Source organism: Molothrus aeneus, chromosome 4 (genome assembly GCF_037042795.1).
Source record: "Molothrus aeneus isolate 106 chromosome 4, BPBGC_Maene_1.0, whole genome shotgun sequence".
NCBI classification, from domain to species: domain Eukaryota; kingdom Metazoa; phylum Chordata; class Aves; order Passeriformes; family Icteridae; genus Molothrus; species Molothrus aeneus.
This window is the reverse complement of record NC_089649.1, coordinates 25,836,713-25,863,271: the sequence shown is the minus strand read 5'-3', so window position 1 is coordinate 25,863,271 and position 26,559 is coordinate 25,836,713. Positions and strand designations below refer to the sequence as shown.

Sequence of the window (26,559 nt, the reverse complement as noted above, 5' to 3'; positions counted from 1 at the left end):
GAACTTGCTTACTAAGAACCGTGTTTGGTTTTCAGAATTTTAAGAAAAATTTATATCTAAATGATAGAAGCTTCGCAGATTAACTGAATTGAAACCATGTGAAAATTGTTTTAATTTTTGTAATGAAAACTCTGTGTGATGTTGTGTGAAATCCCTCAGAAAACAGTAATATTTGGCTTCAGGGCTAAAGTTAAATGTAAAGAAGAACCAGAAATGAAAAGAGACAGAACAGACAGGGCATAAGGATACATATTCTACTTTTTTTTTTTGTGTGTGTTTTTTTTTTTTCTCAAACCTCAGCATTTAATGTAATGCGTACTTACCTAATGAAATTAATGGGAAAAGTTCTTCACACAAAAATTAAGTCAAACAAAAGAGGGAGCTCTCTGTATATCTGTCCAGCGTTTTCCTTTATAGGCTTTCTTTACCAAGACCCTGATTCAGCAAAATAATTTCTGTGTAGGAATGTACTAAAATGCTTTCCTAAATAGCAAATTTTTTTGAGGGTGTGTGTGTTTCTTAAGAGAAGGAATTCATGCCCTTACTTTAGTTATTTTGGTGACAGATCTTTACATGACAGAGTCATGCTGATGTGGGGTTTTTACAAGTCTGGAAGATGAAGAAAAGTCAATGAAAATGTAAAAATTGTTGTTGTCAGACTGTGCTGAATTATAGAAGAAATAGCACCACAACAACTGTGTTGTGTGAACATATGCAATTTATTCAGCAGGTTAATTTAGAGAAAAAGTGAAATAGATATTGAAAGTATTTGTCATTAGAATACAGTGAAAAATGTTCTAAAGCTACTGATCATTTTCATACAACTGGCTGGAGCTATGTGAGCTTTGTGTTGAGGGTACCAATCCACAAATCAAATTCTACTGCTTCAAAAAGAATTTGTGCACACTTTTTGTGAGCAGCTCTTGCTGAATGGGAAGGTATTGTGTATAATAGCCTGGTGGTTTTTTTATGACAGCAAGAAGTCTAACTTTGTATCCGCTACATGGTTTTGTAGAATTAAATCTATGTGTATAAGGTATTGTCTTTTTACATATTTATATTGCTATATAAAAATGTATAAGAATACAGATGCACATAGAGTGTGTGATAGTGTGTAGAGTCAAACTCTGCTTGGTGTTGAGAGTTTGTTGGATACCTGAAATATAAATACATACACAGAGATCTTAAGATGTAAAGATGCTTTTGATTTAAGTTGAAGATTTAAGTTTCAAAATTCCTTTGTTGTTTGTGACCAGCTGCTGTTACATTAATAAAACTTAAGAGCTACAAAAATTGCCCCAGGCTAGATGATCATATGATATATATTGACTAGATATTAATTGTCTGAGTTTGTAGATGGAAAAACTACCAAGGAGATTTATTATTTGAGTAATTGTTGCATTACAACAAATCTCATGGTCATAGCCAATCTGTTGATTAATAGATGGGCTGAAGTCTTCTTCTGCAATAAGCCTAAGGAATCAAATGCCAGGCCAGGCAGCCTACTGAGGGTTTCTGGTGACTTAGACCTTGAGATGATGTAAGTTCTTTAAAGCAGACTGGCTGCTGTCCTTTCTGTGACGTTCACATATTGCCAGTGCATTTTCCAACTACTGCTTCCAGTATCATTATCCCTTTTAGCTAAATAAACAACAGCAACTGAAATGCAATGTGAAAAGTGGAAAAAAACCAATATTACAAGAAAAAATATTTTAATATCTGCTTTTATTAGAGACCTTTGCAGTGGGCTTGTGCCTGTAAAATTCTCTTCCCATAGGCTCTGCAAAAATGTGATATTCAGAGAGTGTTAAGAATTTTCAAAATACATTCCTTGAAGATTTGTACTGATTGTTGCTAAGTTATGTGACAGCTGATTATGGAAAAGGACTATTTTTGCATAGGTGATATGAAGGAAGCATTGAATTTTCTGAGCTTCAGATATTGTACCGTGAAATGAGACCCCTTGATACATGGTGGCTAATCCAGTCGAAATAGCTGGCAACTTGTGTGTACACACCAGGGTGACCAGGCTCGCCACAGTTCTCACCCCAGCTCACAATGCCCCACACGTAGGCCACGTCTTCTGCGTCAAAGCACACCAGGGGGCCTCCTGAATCGCCTTTACAGCTGTCTGTGGAGCCATCGTAAGTACCTGAAGAGGAAATAAAAAGCAAAAGTAAGTGAAGGTACAAGCGGGCACACAAGGCAGAGCTCAGGGGATTTTTCAGGTCTGTGTCGCTTCCTGACAGGTGTTTGCCTAATGGTCACCAGTAAAGAAGATTCTGAACCTCTTCAAGTCTGTTACTTCTCATTTCAAGTGCAGGGCTTCTCTTTATACTTGTGGCTAGCCCACATTCCCATTTGCTTTTTCATCAGTCTTGTTTTATGCAGTGCAATAGAGAGGAATTCAGCCACATTGCCTACTGTAAAAAGTAGCCCATAGAAATGGAACGAGGTATAAAGATTTGTGCACTGATTCCTTTGGAAGTGAAGATACCATAATGTGTGTACACCTCTGTGTCTGCCTTTGGTATCCTCTCTACCCAGTAATCCATTGTCCAGAGTCATCTGTTCAATTATTCTCTTTACCAGCTTTATGAAAACAGGTGGGCAGATGAATCCTGGGATGGGAGGGAGAGCAGCTGTCTCCAAGTGCCCCCACTGCATGGTTGGTCTCAGTGAGGACCTTTAGCAACACCAGGTAGCAGCCCTGAGGCACAGGTGTGCAGGATCCAGTGCCCTTTGTGCTTCAGTGTTCACTAACCTACTTATTTGCAGGTCAGCAAACCCAGTGTTCATAAAAAAAAAAAAGAATCAAGATGCTTGTGATATAAGCAGAAATGTTGCTACAGAGCTAGAATATGATTTATGGTTTTTACCTATATACTCAGTAAAAGTTATTTAATTTCTAACACCCTTGCTACACTTTCCTGCTTGACTGACTGTCCTAGTATGAAGGAAGCACAAAGACAAAGCACAAGTCCCTAAGCTTTTAAAAAGCTCTTTCTTGAATCTGTACCTTACTGAGAAAGAGTTATGTAAATTGTTCAGAGTTAGGATTACTAATCCTATGAAAGAAGAATTTATTGCCTTTAATCAGTTTAATTAATACTTGCTTGTATTACTAACTAGTGTGAATACCAGACCTTTATTTTAAAGTTTTTATTTGCATCCCCTTTCTGATGTGGTACTGTCATTGTCCCCTCATGGTAAAGTATGATGACTTGAAATATATTGACGAAAAGGGAGATAAGTTTTACAACTGGTGCAGTAAATAAACCCAGCATCTTACAGATGACATCCTGAATTTATCAAAAATTATTTTGCTTTTATATCTGGTTTTAATTTTCTTGTTGAGTAGTTTGTTGAGTAGTTTGCTTAAATATTGTCTTCACTTTTTGATTTAATAAACAGTTGAAACCATCTGCCCTGTGAGTTGAATACTCACTGCTCTTTTTGTCATGTATTTGGCAATACTTTTTGTCACTTGAGAAGCAATAAATGTGTATTCAAAAATCCTCATTTTAATACTAGGAGTGACAACCACTTTCCTGGACAGGCTAATCTAAGTTTGAAAAGTTAATTGTATTTTCCTGGCATGCAGTGTGGTAGAGGCAAATGTCTAAGCAGATGAATTCTACTCAACAGGACTGTGTGTTCTAGGACAGGCATTTGCTTAAATATATTGCTGAATCAGAATCAAATACATTAAAGGTTGGACATTCAGTAGGCTGTAAAGTGCTTTTGTATTTAGAAAACATAACTCAAATTACATGCAGAAATTTGCCCAAATAATTACAGAAACTTGTCATGCTGTCATCTGAACTCTGTTTACAAATAAGTGTACAATGGTGGATGCCACAGGCTCCAGTGGCTGGAATGCAGCCAACAGTGATATTGTGGTAGTTCATTTATTGTCTTTCTTAAGTCTAGAAGATTCCCAGCCAGTAGGTCTGGCCTAAACGGAGAGCTTGATAGTAGAGAAATTGTAATAAGAAAATTGATGCTTACCTGCACATGCCATTTTTTTAAAAAATCGTCCTGGATACAATTCAGAACAATTGTGAAATAAATTAACATTTCCCCACTTGAGGATAAATTGTTTTGTGTAACCTAGAAAAAAAAATTCAAAATTTAAAATGACAAGTACACATTAGAGACATTTAATATAATAATTTGAAAGTTAGTTATTTACTTATTTACAGAATATTATCTTCAGTCTTATAAACCAGAAGCCTTAAACTGCCACTAATATTTACCCCATATGAATTACAGTGCATTGGGCATATATTTCAAAATAAAAACAGAGTGGTTTAATTGCAGTGTAAACTACAGTGCTTTCATTTTGTTACATTTTCACCCTTTCCATTTCCTTGTGTTCCACAGAGCTTTTTTCCTGTGTTTTCCATATGAAGGTTTCCAGGACCTTGGAAATGGGTACATTGTTTTTTGTGAACAAAAAACAATTGGAGATGTGGCTGTGATTCATCCTTATTACCTTTTTACCAACTCTGCTCTATCTTTATGGAGCAGTTACTGAAGATACGAGCGAGGTATGTATCCACAAGTCTAAAGAGATGCTCTGTTTTGTTCTCTGTCCGTTTGCTAGCAATTCCCAACTTTGCATTTGCTGGGTGGATGCCACTGAGTATGGAGAGGAGAAACCTCCCAACCAGTATGTGGTAGCTCCAACACCACGCTGTAACACTGTGATACAAAACGAATGCTTCCCAAATCTTTGAAAGTATGATTATATTTGTCTCTGTGCAAGCTTCTCTGGGCTGAACCCAAGCATGGCAGAGACGGGATGTGCTGAGTTTCATGACTGCTGGCTGCAGCTCAGATCCTGTTGGGAAGGGGACAGAGGACAGGCTGTGACTATGGGCCCCTTTGAGCTACCAAACAACATCTGTTACATGTCCTTGACAGGTCTCCTCAGCTGACAGAACTATTAGATGGACAAAAGGTAAATTTCTTACTTCCAGGGTATTTTTCATCCAGGTGTGTCTTCCATATCAATCTACAAAGTAGCTGAAACAGCAGAAGAAGCAGTACAGAAAAGAGAACCTAACAGTGATACCTGAGTGCCAAACCACAACCTACATTTTCTGTACTCAGCCTCTTCTGAGTACTTTGTGCACAACTGTTTTTCAGCCTTTTCAAAACGAAAGCTCACCCCAATTAGGAAATTAGTTATACAAATAATACATTCCTGAAGTGAGCACTAAAGCAAATACCTTTCTCTAGTCCCCATCCAGAAATCTTGCATCTGTCACCAGTCTTAAACATGTACTCTGACCAGGGGACACAGGCAGGTATGCTGTTCTCTTCCAGGGAGCATTCTCCAAGCCCAGAACCTTTCAGCTCCAGCAGAGCAATGTCATTTTCATATGTTGTTGCATTGTAATTTTCATGAATTATCACTTGGTTTAGTTTGAAAGTATTTGTCTCTTTGTCATAGGCTATTGTGTTCAACATTCCAACCCAGACAAGGTAGAGGTGGACCCGATTTGCCCTGGAAAAAAGCAGTGAAATAAACACAAGCCTTACATTTGGTAGCTGTTAAGTGTTGCATTTTATTGAAGTTTTTATAGAATTAAAATCCATATTAGATGCATATATTTTCTTTCTGGACTTAATGCCCAGGTTTTTCTGAAGTGTAGCAATTCAAGGCAGATGACACACGGTGAGTACTGCAACTAATACAAAAAAATATGTTAAAACTGGGCTCTGTTTAGTGTTGTGACAAACATAAAGCAGGTATTTTTGCTCCTCTGATAAAAGAGTGAGCAGATGTGGATGGGAATGGCAAATGGTGCACGTCTGCTCTTGGCTTGTTCTGGGGAATATATAACCCCAGGGACATTCTCTGGGAACAGATCCTGGACTTCCACAAGGCAGAGAGGGAGAAGAGATCTGTTGTATTTAACTTCAAGCAGAGTGGTTACAATGAACCTTTCCTGCCTGCTGCTATCTGACTGAAGTATGCCATGTCTCTTCAAACTCATAGTTAACTTTTTATCTTTCTATTCACTGCCAAAACGCTCTGTTTGCTCTGAATCTTCCTCATCCTTAATGTGGGTGAGTCAGTGTTTTAAACTGATCTATTCAACAGACAAATGGAAATTAACAAACACGTAGCTGAGAAGGGCAGCAGTATCCAAATCAATTTTTCTGCCTTGCAGAAAGAATTTCAGAATGAATTCTTTTTACCTGACACAGTGAGCAGCAGTCAGAACCCAACAGCCACCAATATAAACCCCTCCACAGTACACTGTGGAACCTTCATTGCTGGTGTCTTTAATTGCCACTTGCCAAGGAAATTCACCCTATTCAATCAACAAACACAAATAATGAGAAATCATTACGATTGTACAACTTTTAGGGCATAAAGGGAAAAACATCTGATTTTAATAAAAGATGTGCTATCCAGAAGTTACATCAGATACAAAGGATATATATACAAAAATTCAGTAATTTTATTCAATATTCTGACTTTGTGCAATATATCTTTACCTCCAGCTTTTAGTCATGAAACCCCTTGTAGTCAGAAAAACAGATGGAGGACCTCACGTGTTTTGAATACATTTTTGTTATATTCTGTTTCAAAGCCACAAAGTTTAACTCCATTATGCCAGAATTGTTATTTTTGGCTGTAGTATTAATCATTTCTCTGAGTAATTGTCAGTGTCTATTTGTACTTCAATGCTTAATTTTGTAAGTCCATATTTTACTTTATAAACTATGCTTCGCTTTACTTACATTCAGTGCAGTGCCACTACTGCTGCAAAACATGACATAAGCATTGTAGCTGGTTTTGTTATTTCCATAACTTTAACAGAAGGAAAATAATGCCCATTTAAATCAATGCTGAATGAACTCATATCTGGTAAAGTTGGTTTTTTTACCTTTCCAGCAATCTCTCCACCTACAATTCTTTTCCGTCGAGTTAGTGTGTGATTCCTAATACCACAGTGCACTTGGGGAAGAAGTGTCTTTATCATTTTTCTTTCTTTAACAAAAAGGAAAAATGTATTTCAGAATTCAGGTATACATTCTTGCTAAAATTTGAGTGCTGTGAATATGCCAGTAGCTGAAATAGCAGGAAAACAAAGACCAAAAATATTGGCATCTGGTTTTGCTTTCAAAATTGCTTGTGCCTGAGCATCACATCACTTCTCTCCATTTTTCAATGCTGTGTGCATTCAGGCAAATAATTTAAGGATGTTCCCCTAGGTTTGCTGAGAGTTTACCTCAGCTGAGAGTTTACCAGTTGCCAAAACACGCAGATGTATGTCCTCAGCTAGGATGAATTATTATGGCATTCCTGAAGTCAGTGAAAAGTGAGCCAAACAGTAAGTCCCAGAGTATATATTAGTAAATTACAAAGTCAGAATATCTGAGTGTTCTAGATCTGAGCAGCTGGCTGGTAGCTAGAAAGTCACTAATAAGAGGGTATACTGGTGATTATGGAGGGCTAATTACACTTACCTTTATCCATACTGTTATTTTCAGCACCTTCTTCTTTGCCTGTAGTATTAACAAAATATTTAAATTATCAGCAAACATTTACTTGAATATATGTGCGTGTGCCACGATGATGGAACACATTTTAAATGCATAAGGGCATACTGTTCTCATGGAGAGCAATACTCTCCAGCCTGGTGCCTGCTCTTTCCTTTCCCCCTCCTTTTCCCCTTTCCCTTCCTGCTGGGCACTGTTTGGCTGCCCCAGCCTAGAAATGACCAGCAGCCAGCAGATACTCATTCATAACTACACAACATCTACTCACTCTCCAAGCCTAGGGACCCCTTCTGCCAGGGAACCCTGAGAAACTGCCCTTTTTTATTTGTGATCTCTGGGGAGATGTCCCATTCTCCTCCAACAGAAACAACTAAAATTTCTCCTCCTGCCCCGGTGACCTATTGAAACTTTCTAAAACTCAAAGGAGCATTAAGTAACAGGTTTTTATTTGGTCTTTTCCCCCCAATTTAGATTATGATGATGGGTACTGTGTTCCTCCTTTAATAGGGTAAGGGAGAATATTCAGCATGAGAGGTAAATTAAATGCTTGCTGAATCTGGTTTGTCAGCTTTTATTCAAACAAAGTGCCCATTGAATTCAGTCCTTGTATGGGGGCTGAGCATTGTGTCTGTTCTCATGTCACTGACAGTAATGTTTACATTTAGAGTTCAGTTTACCTGCCATTTACCAGTAGTTTTTATTTTTTTGGCCTTAGACTTTGTCTCTCTTGAGAACAAGGAAAATATTCTAATTTTCAAACAAAACATAATCTTTTCAACAGAGAGGGGAAAAGCACAGAAGAATTATTATATTGACAAGCTTGTTGAATTCCTCATTTGTGAGGAAAGTATTCCTGTTTCTTACACTTTCTTAGGGGATACCAGTATGATAGCTGGCCACATAAAGAAAAGACATAATCTGCCTTAAGCTTCCCAAAACATCATCTGTTTCTTCCTTCCTTTTGTTTTCTTGTCAGGTCTTTCCAGAAAGAAAGGAGAGAAAATTCTATGACCTTTTCTTCCTATTATGCGTAACATAATATTGGGAAGACTGGTTCTTGCATAATAAATAAAATAGTAATATGTATTGTGTAGCCTCTAGTTAAAATTGAGCTGAATGAAAGAAACAAAAACATCTTTCAGAAGACCTGCACAGATAGCTCCAGCTTCATCCTCTCCTGTGAGGCAGTCAATTTCTTTGTTGCAGACACTCTTATTTGGAATACAGATGTTTGACCGGCAGTGGAAACTGTTTTCTCTGCACTCTGTAACACAGGAGAATTACAAATGCAAATCACAGGATGATTTGGTTCAGCAACCTCACACTGTCAGAGAGCTTTTTACAATCTAAACCAAATGTATATCCATGTTACAGGGGACCTGCTTGTTCATAAAGAGATTACAAAAACAGGCTCTGTGCATCTAAACAAAATGAATACTTGGCTTTCCTCACTTTAAAATCTTGGAACTGTAAGATTTGAAAAATGTATATCTCTGTTACCACTGCAGCACTGCTAGACTTGGTGTCACACCATACCAGTTTCATCCATAAAAACGTCCACACTCAACCTCAGCCAAAAGATCTCCAATTTTGCCAGCATTACTGATCACCTCAAATGAGGAACTGATGATGCTTGTGCCAAATCCCACCCTCCAAATCAGAGATCAAGCTGATTTTTGGTGAATGAGCTAAATGCCTAAATGCAGGGTTAGGAATCAAGAGTCCTGACAGGAAAACGCTGGATGAAATAACGTACCTCTTCTAAAATTCTTGGTTATATGAAAAAGTATTATGAACTTGAGAACCCCCTTCCTTTTAAATTTTGTGATCCCTTTGAATGTAATCAGAAGCAAAGCAGAGCATGAATTCATGGCAGGGTCTTTTGAGCTAATTTAAAATCTTATGTCAATCTTCTATTTAAGGTATTTGTCTTTAATAGAAAATAAGGTAGTTCTCTAAAAGTATCCAGATATCCCAAGATGATTCAAAGACCACTGAACTCAGTTGAAATACTTATTTTGATTTCAGGAAGCATTGTTTTCAGCCCATTCAGCTGAAACAGCACTATTTTTGCCATGTGGAGTCCAAATACATGTCCACTAAATATATGAAATCACAGGTATTTATTATTTTTGTTCTAAAATTACTGTGACCGTGTTTCCACAATTATCTCATTAAAATTACTTACAATTGCAACACTACAAAATTAAGGTTATGGAGGGATAATGATGGGATTTGTCACCCACATTAGCATTTGGCTAAAATGCTGAAACACAAATTTTGAAAGTGTTCTCCTGCATTCAAGTCATGCTAGATCCATTCCTCATTTCTAATCAGAATTTTTACAGCTGGAATTGCAGATGCTAAAGGAGTGACTGCTCATGAACAAGCAGTGTGACAGGAAATCATCACAGATGTTCCATGGATGATCTTGCATTAGTAATACATTTAAGGGAGATCTTACTTTGGTTTAAAGATAGTTCATTGGAAAACCAGTGTCTTTGTTTAATAACTATTGGTTTTTTCCAAGTAAAAGTACATTTTCATGCTATCAGGACTAATTTTTTGTATCAATGTTTAACAGCCTCCTAAATGATCTCATTGTATTTTCTCATTCTCTGAAGAAATCCAGATTCTCAAGAGATCACTTGTCTGCTTCAAAATGGTATTTCATGCCTGCTTTTTTGCACTTGCCTATGTGTAAATTATGGTCAGATTTGTTTAATGTAGTGACTTAATGGAAAAGAGAATTTAGCTGTTACATCACTGTAAAAATTCTTTGTGGGGGATTTCTGCTGAAATTATTTTGAAACACCTGACAGAGGAAATTGTTACCTCTACAGCACAGCTCATCACTCAGGTCTCCACAGTCATTGATCCCATCACAGGTTTTATTCAGAGAAATGCACTTCTTGTTGACACAGTGAAACTCCCCATCTGAACAAACTGTGCATCAAGATGAAAATGAAGTTAGTGTGGAGTTGACTGTAGGTTCATAATTGCCCAGGGAAATGCCCTGCCTGCATGTTGGATTCTGTCAGCAGTTTGACCCATCAGCAGTAGGTATGCTGGGGCCCAGTCAGGTAAATAGGAAGAATTTTTTATTGCTTTGGTTGCTTTTCACCAGGGTTTCAGCATGACCACTCATTTTCTTCCTCCAAATTTGCCAGTAGCCTGGCAAAAGGGAATTTAATTTCTTCTAATGAAAGGACTGGTGAGGACTAAATCAGAAATGATCAATTCAAACCCACTATAAATGATTCAAGGGATTAGGATGATGGAGGTTCCTCCTCTAGAAAGAACTCATCAAGAGTCTGTGATTAACTGCTTTTGTAAGAAAAAATGAGATGATTCATAGCACTTCCTCCAGTCAGCAGCATCTCAGGCTATGCTCACCAGTGCCAAAGAAAGCTCCCTACAGGGAATGAAAAGCTGTTAGAATTCTAAACAAGGCTTTGATTCCCCTTTTACAGTAAGAAACTGAGGAGTCCTGAAACCCCCACAGAAGACACCAGCAGTTTCCCACTGTAGTCATGTTTGTCTGGCTGCGGTGCTAGTGGTGTGCTAATTTCTCAAACAGTGAGCACCACATTGTCACCTGTCTCCTCACCAGTTAAGCCAGGAGAGGTAAGACTCATGGGATACAATATACCTTGATACCCTTGGAAGGGATAGTGGAACAAACAGAACCATGGATGAAATAAATTTCCTTTATATCTGTAAAAATACTTTGGGGACAGCAGTGATTTTTCAAACTTGAAAATTCAAGACCGTCTTGACTCCAGATTGCCTCAATTGTCTTAAAGTCTACAAAATGATGATTTAAAGTGATCAAAAGGTTTCAGTGTGGGTTTTCTGTGGCTGAGAGTTCAGCAAACTCGGTCCTCATTATTTAAAATATACTTAAAATGTAAAAACACCAAATAGATATTAAACTAAAAAGATCTACTAACCTCTGAGATTTTCATGGCACTGCAGGCTAACCAGTCCCTCATTACTATCTCTTGATTTCATCTCTATGTGACATTCAGCAAGACTTGTCTCTAGGCCCCTGCAACTTATTTGCAGACAGTTTAATGAATTTAAGGCAGATTCTGTGATGCTGGAAGTGACTTGGTAATATTCAGCACCTCTGTGAAGATAATAACAACAAATTATTTAATTTCACAATGGATTGTCCACTGCTTTTATTATTTAGAAGTTACACAATTTTCCTCAGTGTCAAAGAATTTTGGTCATGGCTAAGAAAAAGAGCAGACTAGCAACTGGAGTTGTCTAGGCATAAACAGGAGATGTTTACTTTGGAAGAAGTGCTAATTTTTGCAGGCAGCTGTCCCCAAATGCATATGTAGGTCTATGAAAGTCACTGTGTATCACGATGGATAGAAAAGTCTCCTTATGTAGCAGAACCTGTAAGCTCAGACGTCTGTCTCTGTGTGGACATGGGTGAGCCATAGCTTGGGAACCATCCTGCATGGGGTCAGCTATCCTTGGTCCCATCCAAACCACAGAATACTGAGCAAGCTCAAGCCACTGCAAGGCTGGGATTGATAAATTTGATCTTTCTTGGTTTTAACTGAGCAGTATTCTCCTAACAGTGTATGATCCCCTACTTTAAAGAAATATGGCTCAAGTAAATAAGTAACTAGGGAGGCTTTCAATGAGACTCCATGGCTGAATGCTCTGTCCAGGGCAAACCCCTCTCTGCTATCTGAAGATACACTGATCAGGACTAGGAAACACTTGCTTCTCACCTAGAGAGGCACTGCAATAGCAGCTTTAGTTTTCTGGGGACTTTTTTTTATGGTTTGTGTTTTGTTTTTTTTTTTTTTTCTGGTAAGGTTGGGAAGGCAACGCTACCTAAGTTATGTTACATTACAGGTGTAAATTATTATGTACAGGATACAGAGCTGACTCTATAAGGAGCTGAATACGCAACTTGGGTTATGATTGTGGTCATAGGAAAAAGAACAAAGATGGCTGTGTGTGACTTCAGCCATCCCTGGAGCCAGAGCAAGCAGTGGCAGCAGGGGTGAAGGAAAAACCCCATGTTCTGCTCCTTGTTAGTCTGGCTAATGCAAGTGGCAAAACAGAGCTGTACCCTCTTGTCATCTGTCCTGAGAAACCTTTCTCTGCACACAGATCATTGCTCACAGCTACTTGGGAGTGGTCCATCCATGCATTTTCCCCAACACAGGCCTGAGAGAACCCCTCCACATTGGTCTTCATCTTTATTTTAAAGCAAAACAGTTATGGTTTGTATAGTTGTAGCCTGTAACAGAACACAGAAATCTGTGTTTTGGCTTTCACTCTTAGGTGTCAGTTTAGGAAGTTTTATCAGAATATTGTAGCCAATACATCGTTCATGAGTTTTCTGTCTTAACTGTTGGCTGTCACTGACACTTCTGTAAACATCACTATTTTTTCAGATCCCCTGCAGTTATCCAGAGATAAATTTCCCAAACTTACAATTCAAAGCCAAGGTGCCTGCAAGCCACATTTGCTTCATTCATAGTCCATTCACTAGCACACACAAAACTGTCCTCTTTGTGATTCACGGGTTTTACTTGAAGCAAACTTGAATTTCCATGACCCAGAGAGACTGAAAATGTTTCTTAAAAAATAAAAAAGAGAGAAATGAAAAAAAAATCCCCAAACAAAATCATATTATATAGATGTATCTAGTGGAAAGACAGCACAAAAGCAAATCAGGATTAATTTTGTATTTACTGCCAAAGTTCATATGGAAAGAACAGAAGACTGGGAATCAGAGGCTTCAGGAATTATTCCTGAATTAGTTCTGAGGGTTGACTTTGTGTCTTTGAGCCTGCTAATTTCTCAGAATATGACAGTTTAAGGACAAATGAGGGTAATGGGTCCATAAAGAGTACTTGAAGATCTACCAAGAACAGGTTGCATTTTAGTATAATGACCTTCTTTAGGGAATTTTTGATAACCAACCAGTAATACTTGGAGTGAGAGGGCCACATCCTACTTCTATTACCTATGTTGCAAAATGCCTGCAGCAGTCTGTGTAGCAAAACCAGCAGCAGGGTGACCTGGGTGTGTGACTTTTCATTTTCTGTTTCATGCTGTCACTAGTGCAAGAAAACTAACAGACTTTCTGTAGATAGTGTAAGCATCTCCTCAGCCACCCCTGATGGATAGATTTTGGAAAAGGAGGTGTGAATACCTTCGGGCTTGCACGTTCCCCTGTGCAGAAACTTTGCTTTGGGCTGCTGGCACTCATAGCTCTTCAGCTGACAGTAGGTACGGAAGTTCTTCCCACTGTTAGAACAAACTGCAGAGCCGTTCTTTGGGCACTGGTAGGGAAGCTTGCACAGGCACTTTCCCTCCACACATCTTTCCCATGGGTGACAAAAAACTTTCTTACAGGACTTGTGGGTGTATTTGTTGCCCAAGCATTCTTCTATGAGGTAGTTGTCTTGCTCAGCTGGCTGGGCAGGTTTAACCTGTGGAAAATGGTTTTCTTCAGCATTAGACGGTGCTGAAAAAATAATAAATGCTGCTACAAAAAATATTTTAAATGAAAGCAAGATTAGGGACTGTACCAAGAGTTTTGCAGATCCCTTCATTGACCTCAGCAAAGTGTCCATTTATAAGCCTTTTCCTATCTAATCAGAACTTCCTAAATAACATTTATAGAGTTTATTCCCTTGTCTTTGGCCACCTCGTCTCTCTCACTTTTTCTGAACTCCTTTTTTCTTTTTGGATTATTTACCTGGTGTGATCTTCAATCTTACTGATCTCCCACAAACTTTATACCCTTTACTTTTCAAACATCAGCTGAAGTGCACAGCAGACTATAAACATTTCTAAAGGCACTGGTTTATAACACATCCCAGCAACGGGACGGTAAGCAGATTAAAACATAAAGGAATTTAAGCACCAGAGAAAGAGAAAAATAGCAATTTGGGTTTTTTTATTCCTAAGATTTGTTTTATTGGCCTGGTTGACTTTGGATTTCAATATCATGTGTAAATATTTATTAATTACTTACTAGCAAATGAATCTATAATTAAATTAATTGTTTTCCAGAGTCCATGTGACTGCTCAAGTAACAAGTACCTCAAGTACCTTAACAAGTATCCAAAAGCAATTTGAAAATTAAGTGCTTATCCTCATCAGCGTTTTTCCTGTGTCTTGCACAGCAGTGGGTTTGCAGGGTGGCTGCTGGTCATCACTGGACTGCAGGTACAGACTGTGACCCTCCCTCTGATGGCCTCTGGGTGAGTGGCACCTGTGTTTGTGCAGCTCTCTGCTGACTTCAGTGCTGGCTGAGTGCTTTTGCTTACTAAGATCTGTGGGTAGGATGAATCTTTGAACATGGAAAATATATATGGATGGCCTCTGTGTAAAAATGGGAGAAAAACATTAGTCCTCAAATGTGATTTATCAGCTTTGACTGTGTCAACTGGATCAATAGAGCTGAAGTTTAAAGTTCTCATGAAGAAATCCTGCCCACAGTAAAGTCAGGGAGGATGTAGCTGGGGCAGAATTCATTCCAATACCTGTCCTTTTCACGGCTGTATAATCTTACTAAATTCTTCCCGCTGTTCTTGGGTCAGTAGGATCCAAACTGTGAGCCAGATCTGCCTTGGCAAAACTCCCATGTTGTGCTAGGTGTTCTTCCTCAAGGGGAACAGCAGGTGCTGATTTTTATCTCAGAACATCTCTGAAAGACTTGGGTTGTGCTGAATGCCCAGCCCAGATTGGCTTTCCTGGACACTTCTGCCCAGACAAAATCCTCAGGAAACCTTCTGGCAGCAGGAGAATACCATGCTGCCATATTACAAGACTGCAATCCCATTTCTCAAAAAAAGGTGTGGAAAATTGCAGCACCTTTCTGTGGTCAGCTATACTTGCAAATTCGGTTTAGGATAGGATCCCGATTAAAATCTTTTCCACAAACCTGTTAGCATAAGCCCCAGATAGAATCAAAGCATTAAAGAGAAATAGCAAACTTCAAACATTCAGGCTGGGCTAAAACAAATGTATGAAGCACAAATACTATGAAAGGAACTTTTAAAAAAAATCAATTTGCTTTGCTTTTATAATAATAAACTGTTTATTAAACGTTTTAAAAAATTACTGCTAGCACAATAAAACATATCTTACCTCTGATCCACAAAGACAAAAGAGACACAAGAAAACCAAGCAAATGGGGAGCATTCGCATGATGAAATTTTATTTCTCTTCCTAGACAAATTCCTCTGGCTGGGATTCTTTTGAATGTCAGCTGTTAGATCTGGGTTTAATTTTTAACCGTTAGAAAAACATTTTCAAGTGTATTTAGAAATAAAGTACAGGATCCTCAACTATTAACCGATAAATCTGATCTCTCCAAAAGAGCCTGCTTTAACTGGTTTTATTGGAAGTGGATGGCGAGATAACAAAATCAAAGCCCTTGAAGTAAATGATTAAAAGGAAGCGCTTGTTGGGATTGCATTTAGCGCAGAGGAGTCCAATCGATGCCTGGCCCCGGCTCCCCTGGCTGTAGGCGTTGATGAGTGCCGAGTTGCTGTTTTGTTAGGATCAGCGCTGTTACACCCGGGGTGTGTATCTATGCCGAGCCCTCCGTGGCTGTCCCGCCCAGCCCTCGGGAGCGCGGCACGCTCGCTCCCGGCGCGCCGCCGTTACCGGGAATGGAGAGCCCTTTGCGACACTGTCGGCCGGCAGGCGCCCTTTCACTTACGGCAGGCAGCCCGGTTTGCGGCAGCGCGGGTGGTTCCGGGCGGGCGCAGCGCGCACGTGCAGGTACGTCTCGCGCTGCCGTGTCTGTCTGTCCGTCCGTCATCCCTCAGGGAATGGCCCCGGGAGCTGGGGTCCCCCCGCCCTGGCTGCAGGCCGCGTCCCAGGGCCCTGTGAGGCGCTACGGGTGCGCGCCCAGTGCGACCGAGCCCGAGCAGTTCGGCCTCCCGAGGGAACCTCCCGAGGTTTAACGGGGCCGAGAGGAAGGGTCGGGACGACCCGTGGTACCAACACGGGCTGGGGGGGGGGGATGGACAGAGGGAGTGCAGCCCTGCCCAGAAGGGCTTGGGGTACAGGTGGGTGACAGGATGGACCTGACCCAGCCATGAGCACTCACAGATCAGAGAGCCAAACCTGTCCTGGGCTGCATCCAGAGCAGTGTGGGCAGCAGGGCAGAGAGGGGATTCTGCTCCTCTGCTCTGCTCTGCTCTGCTCTGCTCTGCTCTGGTGGGAACCCACCTGCAGGGCTGCGTCAGCTCTGGGGTGCCAGCACAGAAAAGAAAGGAGTTTTTGGAGCAGACCCAGAGGAGGCCACAAAGGTGGTCACAGGGCTGGAGCACCTCTCCTCTGCAGTCAGGCTGAGAGTGGGGATTGTTCAGCCTGGAGAAGAGAAGGCTTGGGAAGATTTTAGTGCCTGAAGGAGGCTACAGCAGAACTCTAGAGGGACTTTTCACAAGGGCACATAGTGGTAGAATAAGAGAAGACAGTTTTAAACTGAAAGAGGGCGGGTTCAGATAGGATATGAGAAAGAAGTTCTTTACTGTGAGAGGGGTGAGGCAGTGGAACAGGTTGCCCAGGGAAACTGTGGATTCCCCATCGCAAGGCCAGGCTGGATGGGGCCCTGAGCAGCCTGTGGAAGGTGTCCCTGCACACAGAGGGTTTGACCTTTAGGATCCCTTCCAACCCAAACCATTCTATGATATTCTGACTTTGTGCCACTTGTCGGGCTGGGGACTGCCATCAGATGTGGCATCTTTATACAGACGAGTGAAAGATGACTAGCTGATCACTGCTAGTCACTTTTTGCAGTTGGATGTTGCAGTGGATGACATCCTAGGTGCAAACTTGATTTTTCATAGGCCAGCATGTTTTTAGTGAGGATTGAAAAGGACAAACCATTAACAAACCAGGCTGACAGGAGACTGCAATTTGTACAGCAAATCAAATGGCACGTACCTTTTATATCTTAAACAAGTGATTTTTTTTTGTTCATAATGCAGGAAACATTAGAGAATGTCTTTTCGTGGAAGAGGAGGTGGAGGAGGAAGAGGAGGTGGAGGAGGAAGAGGAGGTGGCTTTAACCGAGGAGGAGGTGGTGGTGACAGAGGTGGCTTCAACCGCGGCGGGCGAGGTGGCTTTGGACGGGGAGGTGGAAGAGGAGGCTTCAACAGAGGAGGATATGACCAGGGCCCTCCAGAAAGGGTAGTTTGTAAGTTACATGGAGAAACTTCATTTATTATTTTGCTTAGATTGTCTGCTCCAGCCCTTTAGCTTGTTTGTTCTTTATTTCAGTGCTGGGAGAGTTCATGCATCCCTGTGAAGATGACATAGTTTGTAAATGTAAAACAGAAGAAAACAAGGTGCCTTATTTCAATGCCCCAGTGTACCTGGATAATAAGGAGCAGATTGGCAAAGTGGATGAAATATTTGGACAGCTGAGAGACTTTGTATCCTTCCAAAAAATGTGTGATTTACAATATTTGTTTTTTAAAAATTGATTTTATATGAAATGGGATTTCTCTAGGATTTTAAAATAGTTCAGGGTTTGGCTACCAGTTATATGTGAGTCTTGCTGCAGCTGTAGGTGCTTCATTCACATTAAGGGCCTGTCTTAGAGCTTTTTTGGTATGACAGAATACATGAAGTCAGTCAGGGATTTTCACTCTTTAGCAGTACTGATGATGTGTTTTGGATCCATGGTGGTTCAGCTTGTTGCTTTTTCTGGCTAACTGACCAAATTTTCTGCTAAAGGTTCTGGTTAACTGACCAAATTTTCTGCTATAGGTTACTAAGCCATAACATAGGTGGATTAAGAGCTTTTGGGGTTTTTTTGTGTGTTAGGGGACCTTGCTCATGCTCCAGCACATTATTTAATTATAAAGTGAGTTTATACTAAGATGTCCTGTGGCTCATTGTCCCGTTTATTACTTTTCCTGCCCATAAAAGTGGGATGTGCCAGGACATCTCTGGCAGAGCCAGCTTGACACAGAGACACTGGGTACATTTTGTTGTCACTGCCAGATGGACAGAATCCATGACAAAAGCAGGATAGCTGAGGGAATAACCCAGCTAAGACTCAGCCTGTGTTGGTTGGTTGAGCACCAGTCCCTAGCTACGCGCAATTTCCTCTCCCACATAAAATGTGAAGTAAAATGTGCAGGTTTAAATCACCTTTAATTACAATTGTGATGAAATTTAGCTGAATTTATAAAATACTAACTTAGAAAATGTCTGAATGTTCCTTCCATGGACTGATCAAAATCACAGTTTTGCATATTTTATTACTGCAATGCTCCTTAAGGAAACGAACAGTATTTTTCAGTGAAACTGTCTGAGAACATGAAAGCCTCTTCATTTAAAAAAATGCAAAAGGTAAGTCAATCTCAATAACAAAATTTTACTGAATATCATCAGTTAGCTAAGTCTAATTTGTCAGCAGGTAATAAAAGCTTTATTAAGTTTTTAATAACTTTAAAAGCAGATTATCGTATGTAAACATAGGAATTAAGTTCCTTGTCCTTTCCAGTTCTGTGTTTGCCACATTACTCCTTTTCCTTGCCCCATGAGAAAAGATGCAACAAAATCACACAAATATCACCTATATTTTGGCAGCTTTTTGGTTCTGGGGTTTACTTCTTCTGTGCTTTCTCTCTTTGGCTTTTTGCAGAGGACAGTTTGACATAATGGGATAAGATGAAATTGTGGATATTTGTAAAGGGAGGTATTAATGTGCTTTTTAGTCTTGGAATTTTGAAAGCTTAATGGAATTCTCTTCCTGCAGTTTTACATTGATCCAGCAAAGCTGCTGCCTCTTCAGAGGTTTTTGCCAAGGCCCCCTGGAGAAAAAGGTGCTCCCAGAGGAGGTGGTAGAGGAGGACGTGGTGGTGGACGTGGGGGAGGAAGAGGCGGTGGTAGAGGTAAGATCACAAGAATGAAAGCTGCAGGATGTTGGAGTTACTTGAGATGCCATGGGTTGCTTTGGTCATTTGTTCTGTGGAGTATTTGTGTTTTGTTTTCTAAAGCTGCTGGTGAGTACTTGAATATCAACAGCTGTATTGCAAATAAAAATGTTTCTGCTTGACTTTACAGAAAAGGCAGAGATACCTTTCAGGTGGTGAGACTGGCTAAATAACAACTCCAAAGCATAGGGAGGAGGGAATGCTGATTTATAACAACAGAAAGCTTTTTGAACACCTCAGTTAAAGCTGAAGTTTATCTCTTCTTTCATCATAGTTTCTTGCCTCTTTTCCATACCCTGCCCCTTTACAGCAAGGCACAAGTGTTTCAAAGTGGTTTGGTTTGTTTGGTTTAACGTTGAGTTGCAATTAATAGATAATAATTACTAATGGTTGTAATGAATTACTGGTTAATGTATGTAATTTTTTGCAGTCTCTTTAGTATTTTGGACATGGTACATCAGATATTAAGCAATACCTAAAACGCTCCAGATGGTCCCAAGAAGAAGCAGGCTACTAGTAATTGACCTGGTAACTGTCCAGCAATTGACAGTTTCTGGTTTTTTGTTGTTGTTCATTTCATTTCATAAGCTGTCTATGAATGAATTGTTGTACATAACCAAGAATTTACATGCTCCTCAAAGGGTAATTTCTTTCTTTTGTTTAGGAGGATTTGGAGGAGGCAGAGGTGGAGGAAGAGGAGGAGGATTCAGAGGAGGAAGAGGCGGAGGAGGAGGAGGATTTAGAGGAGGAAGAGGTGGTGGAGGAGGCTTTCGGGGTGAGTGTGGGGTTTTTATCTTTCCATAAGAATAGCTCTTAAAAAAAAAAAGCTTGTAAATATTAAAAAGCTTGTAACTATTAAAATAATTTAAAGCTTGTAAATATTAACAGAATGTTGTGATTTTTAATGTCTTAGAGTTTTTAGTCTTATAGTTTTTTTTAATGTCTTATAGATGTTTATAGTTCTATGCAAGACATTTCTGTGCATCCTGGTAGTTTAAACTGAAGCACAGTACTCTGCATTTGTTGATGCATGTGTAAAATCACATTAGGTTTTTGTATTTTATTCTATCAATTAATTCAATGTTATGTATAGAATTTGCTTTAAACACAACTAAGATAAGAATTGTTTGATGTATTTTTCTTTTCTCTTAAAATAGGAAGAGGACATTAAAAATGGAGCCATGAGTATCTCCTCATTGTCTTATCATGTCATCTGCAGAAGCAAAGAACCATGCAAAATTTATGTAAAGGACCTTGAAAATCTTTTTATAAAGAACTTGAAGCTACAAATGACAATTATTTTTACACTTCATGACTGTTGATGGATGCATGAGGAGAGTGTAGCCCCAGGTGAAGAGCTGAAGATTGCTCAGAATATGTGTAAACTTTTCTAACTGAGCCATGATTTGATGTTATTCTTAAACTGTTTGTTTCTGACAAGCAGTGCAGTCAGTGCTTAACTCCATGTTGGAGTTGGGAGTAAACAATCAGTTGAAATGGGTTTTCAAAAGACCCTACAGGTTCACTGCATGCACATACTTCAGTGTGAACTTGTGCATGACTGATCCTTGGTTCTCATCCTCCTTTTATATTGAATCTGGGCTGCTCTGAAATGGACATGCCGTTTAAACAACCTTTGTGAACCTTTTTTTATAAATTAAATTTCAAACTTTTGTGTTGATAATTTTTTAATGCATAATAATGCATAAGAGAGAAGAGAGTAGAGTATATTTTGTGAATTTTTCTGTATAAATATTAATGAAAACCAAAGGCTTTAAGATGTGGTCCTCTTAGAAGATGCTGTCTAGTGAACAAGACAAGATTAATACTATACTTCAGTCATCTAATGGTATCTAATTACACTGATACTAAAATGCTAAGGGTTTTTTATTGGCCCTGCATCTCCCCATTAGCCTGTTTCTCTTGAGGTTTTGATGTCCTGGTACTGCACCTCTGTGGTGCTCTGGGTTTGTGTAAAGCTGAGATTAAATAGTTCATCATAGGGCTCCTCTGCACACAATGCTTTCAGTTATGTATTGCTTAGAAAGGCAGGACAAGGTCTGCATGGGTCTGGTCTCTTTAAATGGATGCATAATGAGGGTTGTTGGAAAGATAGGGACTGTGTCTTCCTAAGGATGGAGGAGACAAGGGTGCCTCTGCCCTGGAACTTTGGAATTAAAATAGGTGAAAATAGAACTTCCTGGATTTCTTTCAGCTGGAGCCAGGAGTCTCTTCACAGACTCTCCTACCAAGCAGCTTTCAAAAGAGGTCTGTAGAATAATGTATGTGCAAGTATTTTGAACATCTTGTTCAGCGTGAAAAAAGTTCCTTTCAGAGTTGATTGCACTCTTATGCTTTTTAGTTGATGAATGCAGTAACAGGCAGTTTAGTTAGCTTCCTGCTTAACAAAGGCAGCAGGTAATTTTTCAGTACCAGGATTGGACAGTTGCTGCATGTTTTAACAAATGTGACCATTGCTTCTAAAAATGTCAAACAAAACTTGAAAGAGTGGAAAAACAGATAGTAAAGAATTCATTTAAATGTGAATAGATGCTGCAAAGGATAATAGATAAAAATGTTTTTCAGCTTAAAAAAACAAAACACAGAACATTTTATTTCTGCTAGGTCTGCTTTTGTGAGAAGAACCTGACTCTACTTTTAACCCCAGGAAATGAGGGATTCCATGTTTTTTTTTCCCCTGGTATTGCTACAAGCCTGGCTTTAGCCAGGTCAGTTAAATCCAGAACTGAGAATCATTAGGCTTCTGTTGCTGTGCAGTGCTAGGCCTAAGTGCCTCAGGGCTTTGATTTGAGGCTTTGTAAAATTGCCTTTTATCTAAATTCTTTGCAAGTAATTGCATTTTGGGCATTCCACATTGCAGCTGAACGACACAAACCAAGTGCACCTGCAGTGTCAGTACTTCTGTCATGTTTGTAGCTGGGTCCTCTGCTGTGCTGGGTTTCCTCACTGATGCTTCAATAGTGGCAGCTGGCTCAGATACTCTTTCCTTACTGTTCTGACTTTGAAAGACTAAGATAACACAGTCCTCACTGTTACACCCAAATCAGTGCTGCTCTTTGCTATTCTTTAGGGACATGCTTTTTGCCAGGGTGTCAGAAGGCTCCTGCCATGGCCTGTGGAGTGCAGGGTGTGACAGGCAGTGTTTGGCTGCAGCAGTGTGGCCCGGCAGCCCGGGAGCAGGGGAGTGTGCCGAGTCTCTCAGCAGATGGAGCAGTGAGTCAGCCTCAGGCGCTGCAAGGGCAAAGCAAAGGCTCTGACCTCTGTGTGCAGAGGGGCTAAGCAGCAATATCCATTGCAGCTCTGGAGGAAAGATTGCCCTTTTGGATATAGGGAAGGGAGCATTATGGCATGGCCTATGCATACAAACAATGCTGTTTGGATTTTATGCAAATCTCCAGAGAAATCTTAGATCTCCACGGAGGTTGTAGGATGTTCTTAGGATGGAAGAACATAACATACGAAGAATCTGTCTGGATGTGTTTGCCATATGATGACGCCTTTTTTTCATTCTCCATTCTGGGGAAAGGGGGATTTGCAAGGCACATTAAGTCCCTGTTCTGTGTTGTCTTCTCTGTGCCATGGTGTGACCCTGCCCTCCTAATACAAGTAAGGTGTTAACAGTAACAGATTAAAATTCAGTATCAAAAAAATGAAGATGTCTTGTCTGCAGTGTAACGATGTAATGAACTAAGAAGTTCTCTAATTTAATGACACCTTTCTCTCAGTCTTGAACTTCTAATTCAGATTCTATCTGTGAGTCTGTCACAGTGCTCCTGATCTTAGTAAGTGAAATGTTCTGGATTTATTTATGTGCATAATTACAGATACTCTGCTGCTGCAGAGAATAGGAGAGGGGCTCACAGGTACTGTGACAAAAATAGGTGTGTTGGCAGAAATGGCAAATTTCAAGTAGTTGCAGTGTCTGGGGAAGAAAAGTCAGAGTGCAATCTGAAGTGAGGGGAGTGGGGGTAAGGTGTTACTGTAGGCTCTGGATGACAGTTTGTTGTTCCCTGTACTTATATTCCCCTTTCTGGTAGCCCTTGAAGCACATAGCTGAACCGTGTAAATAGCTTCTCATCTGCCACCTGCTCCAGCAGCACAAGACAGGTTGCTGTCCTGGAAATTCCTTTGAAGCTCAGGTGGGCTTCAGAGCAGCTCAGTACACAGCAGTAGTGGTGTCACCTACCTGTGTCCTCCTCCACTCCCATGGCAGTGTTTGACCCAGGTGTAGGCTCTGACTTTGAGCTGATTTTGAAACTGACACCAGGTGCATCACCAGGATCAGATTGACTGTAAGTATTTAGAAGACCTGGAGCCTTTTGTCCATGCCACAGCAAAATTTTGGAGTCTTTTTTTTTTTTCTTTTTGGGATCCAAATCCTCCTTAAACAGAGGGTAATACATGGTGGTGTAATATAAGGCTTAAATTGTTACCTAATGAGAATGGCTTTAGTGGCCCTTCATTCCTTGTGGAGTTGTTTATTTTCCTTGTGTTTTCTGCAGATGCTGGTATAGGATGGCTCAATGTAGTTCAGAGATTTGCTATATTATTTACAGAAATTTGATGAAGTGCAGAAAATAATTGGGATATTTTCATGTAAGTCTGCACCACTGGCAGTTGTAGAACGGGAAGGATTTTCTCTGGCACTGACTTGTACACGTGGATGTTTGCCTGAAGAAATGCTGGACTGTTGCACATAGACTGGTGCAAAGTAATTTGCAGTTGTGTAAAGCATTGTCTTGGCAAGGAAGAGCATTGTTTTAAAAAAAAGAATAGCTATTGTGTGATGTATGGCAAGTAAAAATCTTAGTGGGGTCATGCATCTTTCAGGGCTGTCAGCTGAAAATCTCTATGGAGCAAAAATTTTCTAACCAACAGTTTAAGTCTAGTAAAAGTCTTTGAGAATGAGAAGAAAGAAGTATTCATTTGTTTTCCTTGGGGTTTGAACAATTTGCATCAGTTTTGGAAAAGGTTAAAGGGACGTTTTGCCTTAGAGGGCCCTCCAATAGTGGAGGGCATAGTGAACATGGGAGGGTTTGGGATGGATTTATAGCAGGGTTACTGGAAACAGGAAGAGGTTTGGGGTTGGTTTTCGTTTCCAATTTATTTATTTTTAATGCAAAAGGTACGTTTCTCTACTCACATCGTTCATGCATTGATACATATTTTACACATAACTGAAAGCAGCTTGCTAAACCTCTCATTGCATTGCCCCACATATATATAGAGAGACCTGCAAATTGAAGAATGGATTTTAATAGAAGTTAAATTTTGCTACTGATATGGGACTGGTAGGAAGGAAAAGCATCACTTTATAAGGTGCCCCTCTGACACCTGTAATGCTGTGTTATTGAAAGATAAAAACATCCTGAGGTTTTGGATTTTGTCTTCTTATACTAGAAGTAATAAGCAATGTGACAAGACATATTTTATCTGGCTTAGAAGCTGTAAATTATTTTTCTACTTCAATATTTAATTTCCTGTTTTATCTTTTTGGCTTTATTTTATGAACTACAGTGTTGCAGAAAAAGAATACTTTTGATGATGTCTGCCCTTAGTTTTGACTTTTCTCTGTCAATTCTAGTTGCTGTAAAATTAGTCAAATTTGAGAAGAGACAGAAACAATTGGTACATAGGAGAGACTGCATGTATTAGAAAGTTGTATTTAAATCAACAAATATAAAATTTCTTTTTTTAATTGCTACTGTACATCTGGAATCCTATCTGAGTAAAAATAGTAATGGTTTGCTTTTTTGAGACATTCAACATTGCAAGCTCTGACTTCTGTGGAAGCTCCAAGTTCTGAGGTGCTTTTGAAAATCTTGCCAAAGTGTCAGAGGAGGAAAGCGAAGATATCAAATTACTGCCCTGCCAAATCTTTCAGGGCACAACAGTGTTGCACGAGGAAAGTGGCTTCATTGCCAAACAGATCATCTTTCCTTTCAGAGCCCTCCCACCCTGTTCCTGCCTAATCCTCTTCTGACAGGAAAAATACTGTAATAAGACAAACACCCTGAGAGCTGTGAGTGTAGATGTGGGGCATTAAAGGAAATATGTGCTCTCAGGATTGTGACGTGAGATTGTGTGTGGTAATGATGACTAAATGCTGTGACTGCACAAGTTTATGTAAAAATTTTCTTACCTTTATATTCAAAAGAAAGATGCAGGATGTTTGTTTTGGAGAACTGAGGAGTGGGAGGGAATGCTCTGTGAGTATTTCACAGGTTAAAGAAGAGAGAGCTCTTCAGGTATACTTTCCATGGCATGACTGTATTCCTGTGTCACTGCACCCTTATTGCTGCTCAGAAGGCACAGCCCTAGCCTGGGACCTGCTTCACCTATCACATACAACTGAAGAACCACTGGTGCTCATCTTTGTCACTTTGACACCCAGTATGAATACTGACTGAAGGCAAACACTGTATGACTGAGGGGGAACAGTTGCTTTCTGATGCTCTGTGTGAGTCCTTTGGGCAAGGACTTATGGTGGCTATTATTTATGCAGGGTTTTCAAAAGAGTCTTTGCTTTGGTGTGCTGGTACCTTATCATTGGAGGGAAGAAAACAGAGCTTTTGCTGCTCAGATCTTTGAAGAATGTCCAGTTAGATGCTTTGAAAAATTTGTCCAAAGTAAGCTCACATGTATTGTGTTTAGGAGAGGGAGGCATATTCAACAACTGTTTTCTATAGACCAGGCTATATTAGAGATGTAGCAGCTGAGTTTTTTGGGAGTCATGCTTCACTTAGGAAAATACTGGAATGTATTTTTCTTGTGTCTTTGTCAGAGTTTAAATCAAAAAACCTTGAAGAAGTAAGTCTTTAAAGATTTGAAGGGATGGGCTTTAGAGTAAATGTATTCTGTTTTTAAGGAAACTGACATTTGTCTCTTCATGCTGTACTGCAGGTTTTTGTGCTTTGCGTGATGATGGGAATTAGTTCCAACCAGGCTGATGGTTGATTGAACTGAGTCAACTTTTGTTGAGGTTTCCAAAGCATTGCACAAGAGGTTTGAGGGGAAAAAGTTTGGGGGCATGTGACAGTTAATCTCATTAGCAGCAAGAATG

At 39.9% G+C, this 26,559-nt stretch overlaps 2 protein-coding genes across 6 annotated transcripts; one reads left to right on the top strand and one right to left on the bottom strand.

Moving 5' to 3' along the window:
- Positions 1-1,887: 1,887 nt before the first annotated feature.
- On the bottom strand, positions 1,888-15,723 carry CFI (complement factor I). Of its 3 annotated transcripts, none has more exons than XM_066548123.1 (13): positions 15,664-15,723; positions 15,388-15,391; positions 13,718-14,032; positions 12,994-13,138; positions 11,478-11,656; positions 10,360-10,470; positions 8,672-8,788; positions 7,492-7,530; positions 6,909-7,012; positions 6,214-6,329; positions 5,238-5,515; positions 4,012-4,113; positions 1,888-2,152 (listed from the first exon to the last, which is right to left on the bottom strand). In XM_066548123.1, exons 1-13 carry the CDS (start codon positions 15,721-15,723, stop codon positions 1,935-1,937), a joined length of 1,788 nt encoding a protein of 595 aa, XP_066404220.1. In that variant the 3' UTR covers positions 1,888-1,934. The 3 variants fall into 3 exon arrangements, with proteins under 3 accessions (XP_066404220.1, XP_066404221.1, XP_066404222.1); XM_066548124.1 differs by lacking the exon at positions 15,388-15,391 and adding an exon at positions 15,324-15,327; XM_066548125.1 differs by lacking the exon at positions 15,388-15,391 and having other exon boundaries at positions 13,718-13,997.
- Positions 15,724-16,250: 527 nt separating this feature from the next.
- GAR1 (GAR1 ribonucleoprotein) lies at positions 16,251-21,159 on the top strand. Of its 3 annotated transcripts, XM_066548128.1 has the most exons (7): positions 16,251-16,302; positions 17,517-17,725; positions 17,809-17,963; positions 18,829-18,888; positions 19,298-19,433; positions 20,140-20,250; positions 20,633-21,159. In XM_066548128.1, exons 2-7 carry the CDS (start codon positions 17,530-17,532, stop codon positions 20,644-20,646), a joined length of 672 nt encoding a protein of 223 aa, XP_066404225.1. In that variant the 5' UTR covers positions 16,251-16,302; positions 17,517-17,529; the 3' UTR covers positions 20,647-21,159. The 3 variants fall into 3 exon arrangements, with proteins under 3 accessions (XP_066404225.1, XP_066404223.1, XP_066404224.1); XM_066548126.1 differs by lacking the exons at positions 20,140-20,250; positions 20,633-21,159 and having other exon boundaries at positions 19,298-20,128; XM_066548127.1 differs by lacking the exons at positions 16,251-16,302; positions 20,140-20,250; positions 20,633-21,159 and having other exon boundaries at positions 17,290-17,725; positions 19,298-20,128.
- Positions 21,160-26,559: the final 5,400 nt, after the last annotated feature.